Below are 17,500 nucleotides of genomic sequence, written 5' to 3'. Positions count from 1 at the left end.
AAGAGGAGGAAGACTTCGCGACAGGGTTCTGTGGTCTCCACAAAAGGGTCTATGTCCGTTCATTACTTGGTTCACCAACATCACCATCATCATTATCACTATCACTTAGTGAACGGGAGTGTGAGAGGGAGACTAGTGGGGAGAGGGGTGGCGGGGGTCGGGGGAGGAGGGGGGGAAGTGGAGATGGGTTCCCATAGCAACAACGGGGGCACTGGGCGTCTCATGCTGGGTCCTCTTCCGTTGCTGACCTCTGACCTGAACTTGGCAAACCCGGTGTCACCGGCCAATCCCGCTCTGGGAACCGGCAGTGGCAACTCGTCATCAGTGCGGAGTACATTACACACAGACTGCCACCTGGAGCCCAGCACCCCCACACTCCTCGCCCCTACCACTAGCCCCTTCTCCCTGGCCCCTACGCCCATGTCCAGGCCTATGAAGAGGAACTCAGTGCCCTTCGCTGGTCCCAGACCTAAAAACTACCCCACCCTACAGCCCAGCACACTAATGGAGTTTAGAAGTGGCAGTGTTACAGCTAGTACCATTAGTAATATAAACCTCAATATACCCTCTCTACCCCTGGAGAGAGGACCATCGAGTGTGTTAGACACACACACACCCACAGGTAAGCCATTAAACACACTCAAACCAATGTGAGAAAGACAGGAGTTAGAGGTGTGGTTCGACTGGTGTTTTTGTCTTGTTTTAAGTCATGCTGTGACTGTAATGATATAGGGACAAAAAGGGAACATTGCTTTTCTGACATGCAATATCAACAAATGTGCTGATGTGATATATCTGGAAGTATGACAGTTTTTCTTCTCCATCCCTCCTTCCTTTCATCATCACCGTCCATCCCTTCATCCCTCTAGCCCAGCTCTCACGACATGACCTGAGTGCCATCGGAACCCTGGACCCCTCGTTCACCTTTGACCCTGAGTCGTGCCCCTACTGTGTCAAGGCTCTGTCAGGGGAGTCAGAAGGCACAGACGGAAACGAGACCCCCGGGGAATCAGACAGCGAGGGCGTCTACGAGTTCACCCAGGACCTCCACCACAGGGACCACAGGGACCGTCGGGACAGCCGTCAGCCCAGGAAGAGGCAGCGAAAGCTGGGTACCACGGTGGGGAGAGTGGTCCGAGCCTGGAGGCTGGTGTGTGATACCTTTAGGAAGATAGTGGACAGCAAGTATTTTGGAAGAGGAATCATGATCGCCATTCTGATTAATACACTGAGTATGGGGATTGAGTACCACGAACAGGTGAGTGTGATTTTGTTGTTTGTACAATATATCTTGTGGAGGATTGTGTGTGTGTGTGTGTGTGTGTGTGTGTGTGTGTGTGTGTGTGTGTGTGTGTGTGTGTAGGACTGGGGTAGGTTGGGATTGGAGAAGCCAATCTGTAGTCTGAGGACTATTCCCTGTAAGGTCAGTGGTTTAGACTGTGTGTAGCCGTGTGCAGTGAACCTCTCCTGTAGTCTGAGGACTATTCCCTGTAAGGTCAGTGGTTTAGACTGTGTGTAGCCGTGTGCAGTGAACCTCTCCTGTAGTCTGAGGACTATTCCCTGTAAGGTCAGTGGTTTAGACTGTGTGTAGCCGTGTGCAGTGAACCTCTCCTGTAGTCTGAGGACTATTCCCTGTAAGGCCAGTGGTTTAGACTGTGTGTAGCCGTGTGCAGTGAACCTCTCCTGTAGTCTGAGGACTATTCCCTGTAAGGTCAGTGGTTTAGACTGTGTGTAGCCGTGTGCAGTGAACCTCTCCTGTAGTCTGAGGACTATTCCCTGTAAGGTCAGTGGTTTAGACTGTGTGTAGCCGTGTGCAGTGAAACTCTCCTGTAGTCTGAGGACTATTCCCTGTAAGGTCAGTGGTTTAGACTGTGTGTAGCCGTGTGCAGTGAACCTCTCCTGTAGTCTGAGGACTATTCCCTGTAAGGTCAGTGGTTTAGACTGTGTGTAGCCGTGTGCAGTGAACCTATCCTGTAGTCTGAGGACTATTCCCTGTAAGGTCAGTGGTTTAGACTGTGTGTAGCCGTGTGCAGTGAACCTCTCCTGTAGTCTGAGGACTATTCCCTGTAAGGTCAGTGGTTTAGACTGTGTGTAGCCGTGTGCAGTGAACCTCTCCTGTAGTCTGAGGACTATTCCCTGTAAGGCCAGTGGTTTAGACTGTGTGTAGCCGTGTGCAGTGAACCTCTCCTGTAGTCTGAGGACTATTCCCTGTAAGGTCAGTGGTTTAGACTGTGTGTAGCCGTGTGCAGTGAACCTCTCCTGGCCTTTACTCAACTTCATTCCCTGAAGTCGGAAGAGAAATTCCCTTTCTTCTCAATCCTCAGAGCGTTTCAACTCTGGACTGTCTTGTTTACAGGAGCATATTTGTGGCCATGTGAAGTGCAGGAGAGCGTGTGTGTCTGTGTGTTAAGGGTGAAGAAGGCCCCCAAACGTCTGAATTCCAGTGCTTTATTGGCATGGGAAACATACGTTTACATTGCCAAAGGAAGTGAAATAGATCATAAACAAAAGTGAAATTAACAACAACAAAAAAAACAGTAAACATTACATTCACAAAAGTTCCAAAAGAATAAAGACGTTTCATATTATGTGCAAGTAGTTAACTACAAAAGTACAAAAGGAAAATAAATAAACATACATATGGGCTGTATTTACAATGGTGCTTGTTCTTCGCTGGTTGCCCTTTTCTAGTGGCAACAGGTCACACATCTTGCTGCTGTGGGGTTTCACCCAATAGATATGTGAGTTTATCAAGATCCTTAAGTTTGGGTCAGTCACAGTGGTCAGGTATTCTGCCACTGTGTACTCTCTGTTTAGGGCCAAATAGCATTCTAGTTTGCTGTGTTTTTTTGTTAATTCTTTCCAATGTGTCAAGTAATTATCTTTTTGTTTTCTCATGATTTGGTTGGGTCTAATTGTGTTGCTGTCCTGGGGCTCTGTGTGGTCTGTTTGTGTTTGTGAACAGAGCCCCAGGACCAGCTTGCTTAGGGGACTCTTCTCCAGGTTCATCTCTCTGTAGGTGATGGCTTTGTTATTTCATCTCTCTGTAGGTGATGGCTTTGTTAAGGAAGGTTTGGGAATCACTCCCTCTTAGGTGGTTATAAATACATTTGATTGATTGTAGAATTTAACGTCTCTTTTCTGGATTTGATCATTAGCGGATATTGGCCTAATTCTGCTATGCATGCATTATTTGGTGTTTTATGTTGTACACTGATGCAGAATTCTACATGCATAGTCTCAATTTGGTGTTTGTCCCATTTTGTGAATTTCTCTCTCTCTCTCTCTCTCTCTCTCTCTCTCTCTCTCTCTCTCTCTCTCTCTCTCTCTCTCTCTCTCTCAAACCGTAGCCTGAAGGGAGCACGCCACCAGATATCCTGCACTAACGCACTATATGTCATACAGATGTAGTGGTGAAGCAGCTAGTGGAGAGATTGAAGAGATTTCAATGGTGTGTTGAGAGAGAGTTTGTATGTTAGAGAGAGAGAGTTTTTGTGTGTGAGTGAGAGAGCGTTTGTGTGTGTGTATGAGAGAGAGTTTGTGTGCATGTGTGTGTAAGGGAGGGGTTAGGGGAGAAGAGAGTCCACCTTCCCATTCTGATTGAGTATTCCAACGTTCCAACTTCCCTGTGTAGTTTTCCTCTGATTCTTCTGTCTTTTTATCCCCCAGCCGACCCACATGGCGTGAGTTTGTGTGTGTGTGCAGAGCAGGCATCCAGATTCACAGGGTTACTACCCAGTCGCTCAACAAATACTAACAGACGCCAATTACACGCACGCATGCACACACACACACACTTTCTCTCCTGGTATTAGGGTAAAGTTTTATAGTTTTCCTCCCCTATCCCTCCCTCTTCTCTTCTCCCTCGTTATCCTCTTGTGTTTGCTCCCTCGTTCCCTCTCCCTCGTTCCCCCTCCCTCGTTCCCTCTCCCTCGTTCCCTCTCCCTCGTTCCCTCTCTTTGTCTGGGTTCTTCTGACATGAATTCCTTCTCTCTAGATGAGGCTTGGAAAGTTATTATTTGAGTGTGAATATATCCGTACGTGTGAAAAGTTTGGTGAGACAAAACATTGAGCTACGCTACTCCAATCCTCCAACCAGATAATACATCCAATATCCCCACTAAACCCTTTCTCTAACACTGTCCTCAAGGAGATGCTGACTCTGAAACTCTACCGCATGTACAGTGCATACTCTGTTCAAATTGTCAAGGGGATAGAGAAAGGAGGAAGAGAGTGGGAACCTTGTAAAATAAAAGGAGAGCTTATTTGTGCCAGACATTCCAGTCGATGAAGTCGACCTCCATGTATTCTCTGCAAAGAAACTACCAGATATCTCACTCCTTACTCTCTCCATCTCCCTCTCTCTCTCTCTCTCTCTACCTCTGTCTCTCTCCATTTCTCTCTCTTTTCTCAGCAGGTTGTGTGGCTATTGTTGTGTCTCTGTTAGAAAGACGGCTCGTACCCCAATTCCCTTTGACCAGTGGTGGAAAAAGTACCCAACTGTCATACTTGAGTAAAAGTAAAGGTACCTTATTAGAAAATGACTCAAGTAAAAGTAAAAGTCACCCAGTAAAATACTACTTGAGTAAAAGTCTAAAAGTATTTGTTTTAAAATATAATTAACTATCAAAACTAAAAGTGTATATCATTTCAAATTACTTATATGAAGCAAACCAGATGGCACAATGATCTAGTTTTTTTTACAGAAAGCCAGGGGCACACTCCAACACTCAGACATAATTTACAAGAAAAGCATTTGTGTTTAGTGAGTCAGCCAGATCAGAGGCAGTAGGGGTGACCAGGGATGTTCTGTTGATAACTGCCTAAATTTGACTATTTTCCTGTCCTGCTAAGCATTCAAAATGTAACAAGTACTTTTGGGTGTCGAGGAAAATGTATGGAGTAAAAAGTACAATATTTTCTTATGGAATATAGTGAAGTGAAAGTAATAGTAGTCAAACATATAAATAGTAAAGTACAGATACCCCAAAAAACGACTAATATTAATTTCCTGCGCCGACAGAGATGGCCGCCTCGCTTCGTGTTCCTAGGAAACTATGCAATATTTTGTTTTTTTATGTGTTATTTCTTACATTGTTACCCCAGGTAATCTTAGGTTTTATTACGGACAGTCGGGAGGAACTATTGGATATAAGAGCAACGTCAACTCACCAACATTACGACCAGAAATACGACTTTCCCGAAGCGGATCCTCTGTTTGGCCTACCACCCAGGACAATGGATCGGATCCCAGCCGGCGACCCAAAACAAAGACGCCATAGAAGAAGGGGCAGACGGAGCGGTCTTCTGGTCAGGCTCCGTAGACGGGCACATCGCGCATCGCTCCCGAGCATACTACTCGCCAATGTCCAGTCTCTTGACAACAAGGTAGACAAAATCCGAGCAAGGGTAGCATTCCAGAGAGACATCCGAGACTGTAACGTTCTTTGTTTCACGGAAACATGGCTCACTCGAGACACGCTATCTGAGTTGGTACAGCCACCTGGTTTCTTCACGCATCGCGCCGACAGAAACAAGCATCTCTCTGGTAAAAAGAAGGGCGGGGGTGTATGCCTTATGATTAACCTCTCTAGGGTAGGTGGGACGAAATCGTCCCGCACTATTCAACAGCCAGTGACACATCAGAGCGCCAAATTTAAAACGACAAAATGTCATAATTCAAAGTTCTCAAACATAGGACTATTTTACACCATTTGAAAGATAAGACTCTCGTTAACCTGTTGGGGATAAGGGGCAGTATTTGCACGGCCGGATAAAAAAACGTACCTGATTTAATCTGGTTATTACTACTGCCCAAAAACTAGAATATGCATATAATTATATAACCTTTGATGATCTTCATCAGATGACACTCCTAGGACATTATGTTATACAATACATGCATGTTTTGTTCAATCAAGTTCATATTTATATCAAAAAACAGCTTTTTACATTAGCATGTGATGTTCAGAACTAGCAACTAGCATACACACCGCAAACTTCCGGTGAATTTACTTAATTACTCAGCATAAAACGTTCACAAAATACATAACAATTATTTTAAGAATAATAGATACAGAACTCCTTTATGCAATCGCGGTGTCAGATTTTAAAATAGCTTTTCGGCGAAAGCACATTTTGCAATATTCTGAGTAGATAGCCCGCCCATCACGGCTAGCTAATTTGACACCCACCAAGTTTGGCCCTCACCAAACTCAGATTTACTATAAGAAAAATTGGATTACCTTTGCTGTTCTTCGTCAAAATACACTCCCAGGACTTCTACTTCAACAACAAATGTTGTTTTGGTTTGAAATAATCCATAGTTATATTGAAATAGCTCCCTTTTGTTCGTGCGTTCAGGTCACAATCCGAAGGGTGACGCGCGAGCGCATTTCATGTCAAAATTTCAAAATATTCCATTACCGTACTTCGAAGCATGTCAAACGCTGTTTAAAATCAATTTTTATGCGATTTGTCTCGTAAAATAGCGATAAAATTCCAACTGGGCGACGTTGTATTCATTCAAAGACTGAAAGAACAAAATGGAGAATTCACATGAACGCGCATCTCCAGTGTCACTGTCCCCAGGCAGGCCAGTAAGAAACTCTGCTGCTGTTCTTCGCCCAGAGACTGCAGACATCTCATTACACTTTCTGGCACCTTCTGAGAGCCAATGGAAGCCTTAGAAAATGTCACGTTACAGCACAGATGCTGTATTTTCGATAGAGAGGCTACAGAAGGACAATAAATTGTCAGACAGGGCACTTCCTGTATGGAATCTTTGCAGGTTTTGGCCTGCCATATGAGTTCTGTTATACTCACAGACACCATTCAAACAGTTTTAGAAACTTTAGAGTGTTTTCTATCCACATCTACTAATTATATGCATATTCTCGTTTCTGGGCAGGAGTAGTAACCAGATTAAATCGGGTACGTTTTTTATCCGGCCGTGCAAATACTGCCCCCTAGCCCCAACAGTTAATAAGTGATAAGCACCAATGAGCGGTCACTACCATCATGGGACTTTTATTAATTGTTTTATTCAGTGTTGTTACAGCATTCAACCCCCATAATGTAACGTTCGTCATATGGAGTGGACCAAACTGCAGCGGGTATATTTTTCATCTTCTTTTATTGAAGGAAAAAACAAAAACAAAATAATTATATGCATGTTCTCGTTTTTGGGCAAGAGTAGTAACCAGTTTAAATCGGGTACGTTTTTATCCGGCTGTACAAATACTGCCCCCTAGCCCCAACAAGTTAACGAGACGTGGTGTGATCATAACAACATACAGGAACTCAAGTCCTTTTGTTCACCTGACTTAGAATTCCTCACTATCAAATGCTAACCGCATTATCTACCAAGAGAATTCTCTTCGATCATAATCACAGTCGTGTATATCCCCCCCAAGCAGACACATCGACGGCCCTAAAAGAACTTCATTGGACTCTATGTAAACTTGAAACCACATATCCTGAGACTGCATTTATTGTAGCCGGGGATTTTAACAAGGCTAATCTGAAAACAAGGCTCCTCAAATTCTCTCAGCATATCGATTGTGCTACCAGGGGTAGCAAAACCCTAGACCACTGTTATTCTAACTTCCGCGACGCATATAAGGCCCTCCCCCGCCCTCCCTTCGGAAAAGCTGACCACGACTCCATTTTGTTGCTCCCAGCCTATAGACAGAAACTAAAACAGGAAGCTCCCGCCCTCAGATCTGTTCAACGCTGGTCCGACCTATCGGATTCCACGCTTCAAGATTGCTTCGATCACGTGGACTGGGATATGTTCCGCATTGCGGCGAACAACAACATTGACAAATATGCTGATTCGGTGTGCGAGTTCATTAACCTCTATGGGCTAGTCAACAGCCAGTGGAATCCCGTGGCGCGATATTCAAATACCTGAGAAATGCTATTACTTCAATTTCTCAAACATATGACTATTTTACACCATTTTAAAGACAAGACTCTCGTTAATCTAACCACACTGTCCGATTTCAAAAAGGCTTTACAACGAAAGCAAAACATTAGATTATGTCAGCAGAGTACCCAGCCAGAAATAATCAGACACCCATTTTTCAAGCTAGCATATAATGTCACAAAAACCAAAACCACAGCTAAATGCAGCACTAACCTTTGATGATCTTCATCAGATGACACTCCTAGGACATTATGTTATACAATACATGCATGTTTTGTTCAATCAAGTTCATATTTATATCAAAAACCAGATTTTTACATTAGCATGTGACTAGCATTCCCACCGAACACTTCCGGTGAATTTACTAAATTACTCACGATAACCGTTCACAAAAAACATAACAATTATTTTAAGAATTATAGATACAGAACTCCTTTATGCAATCGCTATGTCCGATTTTAAAATAGCTTTTCGGTGAAAGCACATTTTGCAATATTCTGAGTAGATAGCCCGGCCATCACAGGCTAGCTATTTTGACACCCACCAAGTGTGGTACTCACCAAACTCAGATTTACTATAAGAAAAATTGGATTACCTTTGCTGTTCTTCGTCAGAATGCACTCCCAGGACTTCTACTTCAATAACAACTGTTGGTTTGGTTCCAAATAATCCATAGTTATATCCAAGTAGCGGCGTTTTGTTCGTGCGTTCAAGACACTATCCGAAGGGTAAAGAAGGGTGACGCGCCCGAAGCATGTCAAACGCTGTTTAAAATCAATTTTTATGCGATTTTTCTCGTAAGAGAGCGATAATATTCCGACCGGGAAACCCTGTTTTCATTCAAAGATGAAAAAATAAAAACATGGAGTCGTCTCGTGCACGCTCCCCCAGTCTCATTGTTCTCAGATCGACCACTATCCAAATGCACTACTGTTTTTCAGCCATGGCCTGCAAAGTCATCATTCAACATTCTGGCGCCTTCTGAGAGCCTATGGGAGCGTTAGAAAATGTCATGTTATGCCAGAGATCCCCTGTTTTGGATAGAGATGATCAAGAAAGCCAAGAAATAGTCAGAGAGAGTGCTTCCTGTTTGGAATCTTCTCAGGTTTTGGCCTGCCAAATGAGTTGTGTTATACTCACAGACACCATTCAAACAGTTTTAGAAACTGTTTGAATGGGGTGTTTTCTATCCAAATCAAACAATTATATGCATATTCTAGTTACTGGGCAGGAGTAGTAACCAGATTAAATTGGGTACGTTTTTTATCCGGCCGTGCAAATACTGCCCCCTATCCCCAACAGGTTAACAAGTGCATCGGTGATGTTGTACCCACAGCGTCTATTAAAACATTCCCCAACCAGAAACCGTGGATTGATGGCAGCATTCGCGCAAAACTAAATGCGCAAACCACTGCTTTTAATCAGGGCAAGGTGACCGGAAACATGACCGAATACAAACTGTGTAGCTATTCCCTCCGCAAGGCAATCAAACAAGCTAAGCGTCAGTACAGAGACAAAAATGGAGTCGCAATTCAATGACTCAGACACGAGAGGTATGTGGCAGGGTCTACAGTCAATCACGGACTACAAAAGAAAAAACAGCCCCGTCGTGGATCACGATGACTTGCTCCCAGAAAGGCTAAACAACTTTTTTGCTCGCTTTGAGGACAATACAGTGCCACTGATACGGCCCGCTACCAAAACCTGCGGGCTCTCCTTCACTGTAGCCAACGTGAATAAACATTTAAATGTGTTAACCCTCACAAGGCTGCAGGCCCAGACGGCATCCCCGGCCGTGTCCTCAGAGCATGCGTAGACCAGCTGGCTGGTGTGCTTACAGACATATTCAATCAATCCTTATCCCAGTCTGCTGTCCCCACATGCTTCAAGAGGGCCACCATTGTTCCTGTTCCCAAGAAAGCTAAGGTAACTGAGCTAAATGACTACAGTCCTGTAGAACTCACTTCCGTCATCATGAAGTGATTTGAGAGACTAGCCAAGGACCATATCACCTCCACCCTACCTGACACCCTAGACCCACTCCAATTTGCTTACCACCACAATAGGTCCACAGACGACGCAATCACCATCACACTGCACACTGCCCTAACCCATCTGGACAAGAGGAATACCTATGTAAGAATGCTGTTCATCGATTACAGCTCAGCATTTAACACCATAGTACCCTCCAAACTCGTCGTTAAGCTTGAGACCCTGGGTCTCGACCCTGCCCTGTGCAACTGGGTCCTGGACTTCCTGACGGGCCGCCCCCAGGTGGTGAGGGTATGTAACAACATTTCCACCCCGCTGATCCTCAACACTGGCTCCCCACAAGGGTGTGTCCTCAGCCCTCTACTGTACTCCCTGTTCGCCCATGACTGCGTGGCCATGCACGCCTCCAACTCAATCATCAAGTTTGCAGACGACACTACAGTGGTAGGCTTGATTACCAACAATGACGAGACGGCCTACAGGGAGGAGGTGAGGGCCCTCGGAGTGTGGTGTCAGGAAAATAACCTCACACTCAATGTCAACAAAACAAAGGAGATGATCGTGGACTTCAGGAAAAAGCAGAGGGAGCAGCCCCCTATCTACTTTGATGGGACAGTAGCGGAGAGGGTGGATAGTTTTAAGCTCCTCGGCGTACACATCACGGACAAACTGAAATGGTCCACCCACACAGACAGCATGGTGAAGAAGGTGCAGCAGCGCCTCTTCAACCTCAGGAGGCTGAAGAAATTTGGCTTGTCACCAAAAACACTCACAAACTTTTACAGATGCACAATCGAGAGCATCCTGTCGGGCCGTATCACCGCCTGGTACGGCAGCTGCTCCGTCCATAACCGGAAGGCTCTCCAGAGGGTAGTGAGGTCTGCACAACGCATCACCGGGTGCAAACTACCTGCCCTCCAGGACACCTACACCACCCGATGTCACAGGGAGGCCAAAAAGATCATCAAGGACAACAACCACCCGAGCCACTGCCTGTTCACCCCGCTATCATCCAGAAGGCGAGGTCAGTACAGGTGCATCAAAGCGGGAACCGAGAGACTGAAAAACAGCTTCTATCTCAAGGCCATCATACTGTTAAACAGCCATCACTAACATTGAGTGGCTGCTGCCAACATACTGACTCAACTCCACCCACTTTAATAATGGAAAAATGTATGTAATCAATTTATCACTAGCCACTTTATATTATATAATGTTTACTTACCCTACATTACTCATCTCATATGTATATACTGTACGCTATACCATCTACTGCATCTTGCCATCTTGATGTAATGTATCACTAGCCACTTTAAACAATGCCACTTCATATAATGTTTTCATACCCTGCATTACTCATCTCATATGTATATACTGTACTCTATACCATCTACTGCATCTTGCCTATGTTGTTCGGTCATCACTCATTTATATTTTTATGTACATATTCATTCCTTTACACTTGTGTTTATAAGGTAGTTGTTGTGAAATTGTTAGGTTATATTACTTGTTAGATATTACTACATGGTCGGAACTAGAAGCACAAGCATTTCGCTACACTTGCATTAACACCTGCTAACCATGTGTATGTGACAAATACATTTGATTTGAAGTAGTACTTTAAAGTATTTTTACTTAAGTACTTTACACTACTGTCTTTAACACTAGGGGGAAGTGGGCTTTATACAGCTGTAGAACTCTCCCCCCACCAACACAGAGAGCTAGTTTGCTAAAGGTTTCTCCTTTCACAGATGCTATTGACTATGGACTCTATTTCACTTTTCAATATGACAATGCCTCACAAACCTACATTTTTTTAGGGAACTGACACTTTAATTAAGGGGGACTCTGAAGGGATGAATACACACTCCTTGGGTTGTGGTGTGGTGTGTTCAGTGTCTAACAGGAGTATCAAGAGCCTGTATTTAAAGGGGATTTTACAAGATACATCACTGATCTATTTTAGATGGATATGGAGGGGAGGGAAGCTGAGAGCCCCATGTTTTACTCCCAGACATACAGGACGAGGGACACACAGGCCAAGCAATATTTTTGTTGGCAGTAATTAGATCTAATGGTCTTATTAATCTTTGATAAGTCGGGTGACTAACAGGATGGGTGCGTCTGATTCAAATGGCCCTGCTATCAACTACCAATATGCAAGATCCCCGTCTGTCTGTCTGTCTGTCTGTCTGTCTGTCTGTCTGTCTGTCTGTCTGTCTGTCTGTCTGTCTGTCTGTCTGTCATAATCGTTTGAATAGCAAAACAAATTAAAAAAATTAAGAAAAATGTGTGTTTTCTCCTGTCCTCCGCTCCTAACTACGTGTTCCTAGACACTGGCTAGGACTCAAATCTGGGACGTGATGTTCTGTTATGTGTACTGTTTAGCCAAGCTGACAGCTAGCAGAGGGTATAGCTAGCTGTCTACATTAGGACTCAAATCAGGGACATGAATTCTCCTGTTCCAAACCAGATAGGATGCAAGATCTCCCCTTCATTTCTGTCAACTCAACCAGTGTGTTTTCCCATTAAATTCCCTGAATAACCTAGCCCCTCACTCCGGTTAGCGCTGATTGATTCCGGAGCTGCCGGAATCTTTTAGATAGCGCACTGGCCACTGCGTTACGCATTCCTTTGGTTCCCCTACAGTCACCCATTCTGGTTCGAGCCCTGGATATTCGTCCAATAGGGCCAGGGCTCGTAAATCACATCACTGTTCCCGTTTCTCTGCTGACCCATGACACTCATTTAGAACAGATCACATTTTTGATTACAGACACCACCGAGCACCCCGTTGTGTTAGGTCTCCCATGGTTGAGTTGGCATAACCTTGTTATTTCCCTGTCCGAGGGGAGACTGCTGGGTTGGTCGCAGGAGTGTCAGGGGAGGTGTCTCGTGGTGTCTGTCAACACCACTAAGGTGGAAAGTCCGGACCACACCCCTCAAGTAGAGTTACCAGAAGAATACCCGGATCTGCATCGGGTTTTCTTTAACCTCTATGGGCTAGGTGGGACGCTTGAGTCCCACCTACTCAACAGCCAGTGGAATCCCGTGGCGCGATTTTCAAATACCTTAGAAATGCTATTACTTCAATTTCTCAAACATATGACTATTTTACACCATTTTAAAGACAAGACTCTCGTTAATCTAACCACACTGTCCGATTTCAAAAAGGCTTTACAACGAAAGCAAAACATTAGATTATGTCAGCAGAGTACCCAGCCAGAAATAATCAGACACCCATTTTTCAAGCTAGCATATAATGTCACAAAAACCAAAACCACAGCTAAATGCAGCACTAACCTTTGATCTTCATCAGATGACACTCCTAGGACATTATGTTACACAATACATGAATGTTTTGTTCAATCAAGTTCATATTTATATCAAAAACCAGCTTTTTACATTAGCATGTGACTAGCATGTGACTTGCATTCCCACCGAACACTTCCGGTGAATTTACTAAATTACTCACGATAAACGTTCACAAAAAACATAACAATTATTTTAAGAATTATAGATACAGAACTCCTTTATGCAATCGCTATGTCTGATTTTAAAATAGCTTTTCGGTGAAAGCACATTTTGCAATATTCTGAGTAGATAGCCCGGCATCACAGGCTAGCTATTTTGACACCCACCAAGTGTGTCACACACCAAACTAAGATTTACTATAAGAAAAATTGGATTACCTTTGCTGTTCTTCGTCAGAATGCACTCCCAGGACTTCTACTTCAATAACAAATGTTGGTTTGGTTCAAAATAATCCATAGTTATATCCAAATAGCGGCGTTTTGTTTGTGCGTTCAAGACACTATCCGAAGGGTAAAGAAGGGTGACGCGCCCGACGCGTTTCGTGACAAAAAAATTCAAAATATTCCATTACCGTACTTCGAAGCATGTCAAACGCTGTTTAAAATCAATTTTTATGCGATTTTTCTCGTAAAGTTTGAATACTTTTTTCTAAACATTTCTAAAACCATAATTCCATTTGAACATTATGGGGTATTGTGTGTAGATCAGACACAAAATCTGTAACCAAAAAAAAAGGGTGGAAATAGTCAAGTTACACACACACACACACACACACACACACACACACACACACACACGTGGTTTACGTGTACGCCTATTGCCTTACGCCTGTTGCCTTTGCACTCGCTGTTGAAGATACAACAGCTGCCAGCTGACATGCTCCAGACCTCTGATCCCTGCTTCTTATCACAACCTGAAACACCCAGCTTGATGTTCCTGAAACTCCTTACACAGTAAAGGTTAGGACAGGAGGATGGACGAGGGGGGGAGAGGGGAGGAGGGGAGGGGGGGAGGGGAGGAGGGATTGGATGGATGGAAGATGTATCTTTGTATCTGCCCTCTCTCCACAGTTACTGTAAGAGCGTTACCTTTTATGGTGTGTGTGTGTGTGTGTGTGTGTGTGTGTGTGTGTGTGTGTGTGTGTGTGTGTGTGTGTGTGAATACTTGTCCTGGTGCCAACTATATGACAGGCTGCTCTATTTAATCAGAGGGTAGTTTTCTTCTTTACATGAGGGAGTCGCTCCCTCGTTCTTTAAAGGAAACCAGTGAGTGAAGGGATTAGCCTTTCAACCACTCCCACCAATCCCTTGGCATCCATCCATCTCTCTTCCTTCCTCTATTTGACTCTTTTTTACTGTCATTATTCTCTCCACCCTGTCCCCTCTTTCCTCTCAGCAGCGGTTTGCTTATGGTGGGATTTTTTCCCACGACCTTCTTTCACTCTCTTTCTCTCTCGCTTTTCATCTTTCTTTCTCTCACCCTGTTATTTTACAGTTTACATCTCTCCATTGTTAATAAGGAAATTGAGGTTTCAGGCTCCAGGAAGGTAGGGGGGGTGGTGGTGTGGCTGCCATCTTGTTTGCCAGGTCTACATTCCTCTAGTCAACTAGGATAAATATTATCTCAGCTCACAGAATGTAACACCAGTTGAGAGTCAATCGACCTTTCCTCTTTTAGTGATAGGTAAAATGTAGGGGCGGCAGGTCATTCGAATATTTTGGGGTGGGGTTTATTTACAGCTCTTTTTGTGCAGCCGTGAGTGAGAGTGTCAGTGTTATGCTATTACATGTTTTATATGACTATAGCCAGTGATGGTGTCTTGTGGAAGACTCATGTATGGCCTTGAGTCAATTGAAAACTGTTGACTAAGTCAATAGTTCTCAACTCTCTCCTCAGGGACCCCCAGCCATCCCAGAGCTAGCACACCTGATTCAACTTGTTAAACCCTATTTTTCTATTTTTGCCTAAAATGACATTTCTAAATCTAACTGCCTGTAGCTCAAGACCTGAAGCAAGGATATGCATTTTCTTGAAAATATTTGAAAGGAAACACTTTGTGTAAATGTGATTAACCTCTACGGGATTGGTGTCCCGATACCGGGACACTTGTTGCTCAATATGCGATAATGTGACTAGAAAATGTTGTATACAACAGCCAACTTTCCGGGACATAGACATGTCTAATATGGGCAGAAAGCTAAAATTATTAGTAACCTAACTGCAGTGTCCAATTTACACTAACTATTACAGAAAATAAATACCATGCTATCGTTTAAGGATAGTGCACAATAACAAAACACTTTTATCACTGCAACTTGTTTGATACATTCACCTCTGAAGGTAAATCATGTACTTACATTCAGTAATCTTGCTCTTGATTTGTCATCCTGAGCGTTCCAGAGACACAATGTAGTGTAGTTTTGTTTGAAAAATAAATATATATTAAAATGTAGGAACTGCGTTCTACAGTTTGACCCCACTGCTGTCTCTGGCTCCACACCCACCCCGCCCGGCCATCTAGATGTGTGAAAGTTAGTGTATAAGCTAATGATCCATCATGTATGATATTCCTAAGAGTGTGTAAAATGTAATATTGTATTACCATATCATTTTTGTATGTTATCTATAGTTATGGACTTGAAAATGTACAAATTGACCAATTCGGCACATTTGGGAAAATTCTTCACTGGATCAGTCTGAAACTTTGCACACACACTGCTGTCATCTTGTGGACAACATCTACATTCCTATCTGAATGTATGGGCTTTCTCTTGCATTTCAAAGATAATGAAAAAATAAAATATGAAAACACATGTTTTTTTGTTTGTATTATCTTTTACCAGATCTAATGTGTTATATTATCCTACATTAAAATAAAAATACAAAGTAGTTTTTTGGGGTATCTGTATGTTACTTTAGTATGTATATTTTGGAAAACTTTTCCTTCACTACATTCCTAAAGAAGATGATGGACTTTTTAGGCGATACATTTTCCCTGACACCCAAAAGTACTTGTTACATTTTAAATGCTTAGCAGGACAGGAACATTTTCAAATTTACACACTTATCAAGAGAAAATTGCTTGTCATCTGATCTGGTGGACTCACAAACCACAAATGCTTTGTTTGTAAATTATGACTGAGTGTCATCTGGTTTTCTTAATATAAGGAATTTGAAATTATTAATAGTTTTACCTTTACAGTTGAAGTCGGAAGTTTACATACAGTTAGGTTGGAGTCATTAAATCTCGTTTTTCAACCACTCCACAAATATCTTTTTAACAAACTATAGTTTTGGCAAGTCGGTTAGGACATCTACTTTGTGCATGACACAAGTAATTTTTCCAACAATTGTTTACAATATCACTGTATCACAATTCCAGTGGGTCAGAAGTTTACATACACTAGGTTGACTGTGCCTTTAAACAGCTTTTAAAATTCCAGAAAATGATGGCTTTAGAAGCTTCTGATAGGCTAACTGATATAATTTGAGTCAATTGGAGGTGTACCTGTTGATGTATTTCAAGTCCTACCTTCTAACACAGTGCCTCTTTGCGTGACATCATGGGAAAATCAAAAGAAATCAGCCAAGACCTCAGAAAAAAAATTGTAGACCTCCACAAGTCTGGTTCATCCTTGGGAGCAATTTCCAAACGCCTGAAGGCACCACGTTCACCTGTACAAACAATAGTACGCAAGTATAAACACCATGGGACCACGCAGCCATCATACCGCTCAGGAAGGAGACGAGTTCTGTCTCCTAGAAATAAATGTACTTTGGTGCAAAAAGTGCAAATCAATCCCAGAATAACAGCAAAGGACCTCGTGAAGATGCTGGAGGAAACAGGTACAAAGTTATCTATATCCACAGTAAAACGAGTCCTATATCAACATAACCTAAAAGGCCACTCAGCAAGGAAGAAGCCACTGCTACAAAACCGCCATAAAAAAATCAGACTACGGTTTGCAACTGCACATAGGGACAAAGATCGTACTTTTTGGAGAAATGTCCTCTGGTCTGATGAAACAAAAATAGAACTGTTTGGCCATAATGACCAAAGTTATGTTTTGAGGAAAAAGGGGGAGGCTTGCAAGCTGAAGAACTCCATCCCAACAGTGAAGCACGTGGGTGGCAGCATCATGTTGTGAGGGTGCTTTGCTGCAGGAGGGTCTGGTGCACTTCACAAAAAAGATGGCATCATGAGGGAGGAGAATTGTGGATATATTGAAGCAACATCTCAAGACATCAGTCAGGAAGTAAAAG

The 17,500-nt window shown here is 43.2% G+C and overlaps 1 protein-coding gene across 1 annotated transcript in view; it reads left to right on the top strand.

Moving 5' to 3' along the window:
• LOC115163176 (voltage-dependent T-type calcium channel subunit alpha-1G-like) overlaps window positions 1–17,500 on the top strand; it is a 214,295-nt gene that overhangs the window by 89,698 nt on the left and 107,097 nt on the right. The window contains exons 7-8 of the mRNA XM_029714847.1: window positions 1–622; window positions 870–1,258. The exon at window positions 1–622 is cut by the window's left edge and continues 309 nt beyond it. Of these exons, the coding sequence (XP_029570707.1) occupies window positions 1–622; window positions 870–1,258 (1,011 nt within the window). The remainder of the gene's footprint in view (window positions 623–869; window positions 1,259–17,500) is intronic.

Source organism: Salmo trutta, chromosome 2 (assembly GCF_901001165.1).
Source record: "Salmo trutta chromosome 2, fSalTru1.1, whole genome shotgun sequence".
Lineage (NCBI taxonomy): Eukaryota > Metazoa > Chordata > Actinopteri > Salmoniformes > Salmonidae > Salmo > Salmo trutta.
This window is presented reverse-complemented; position numbering and strand designations above follow the sequence as displayed.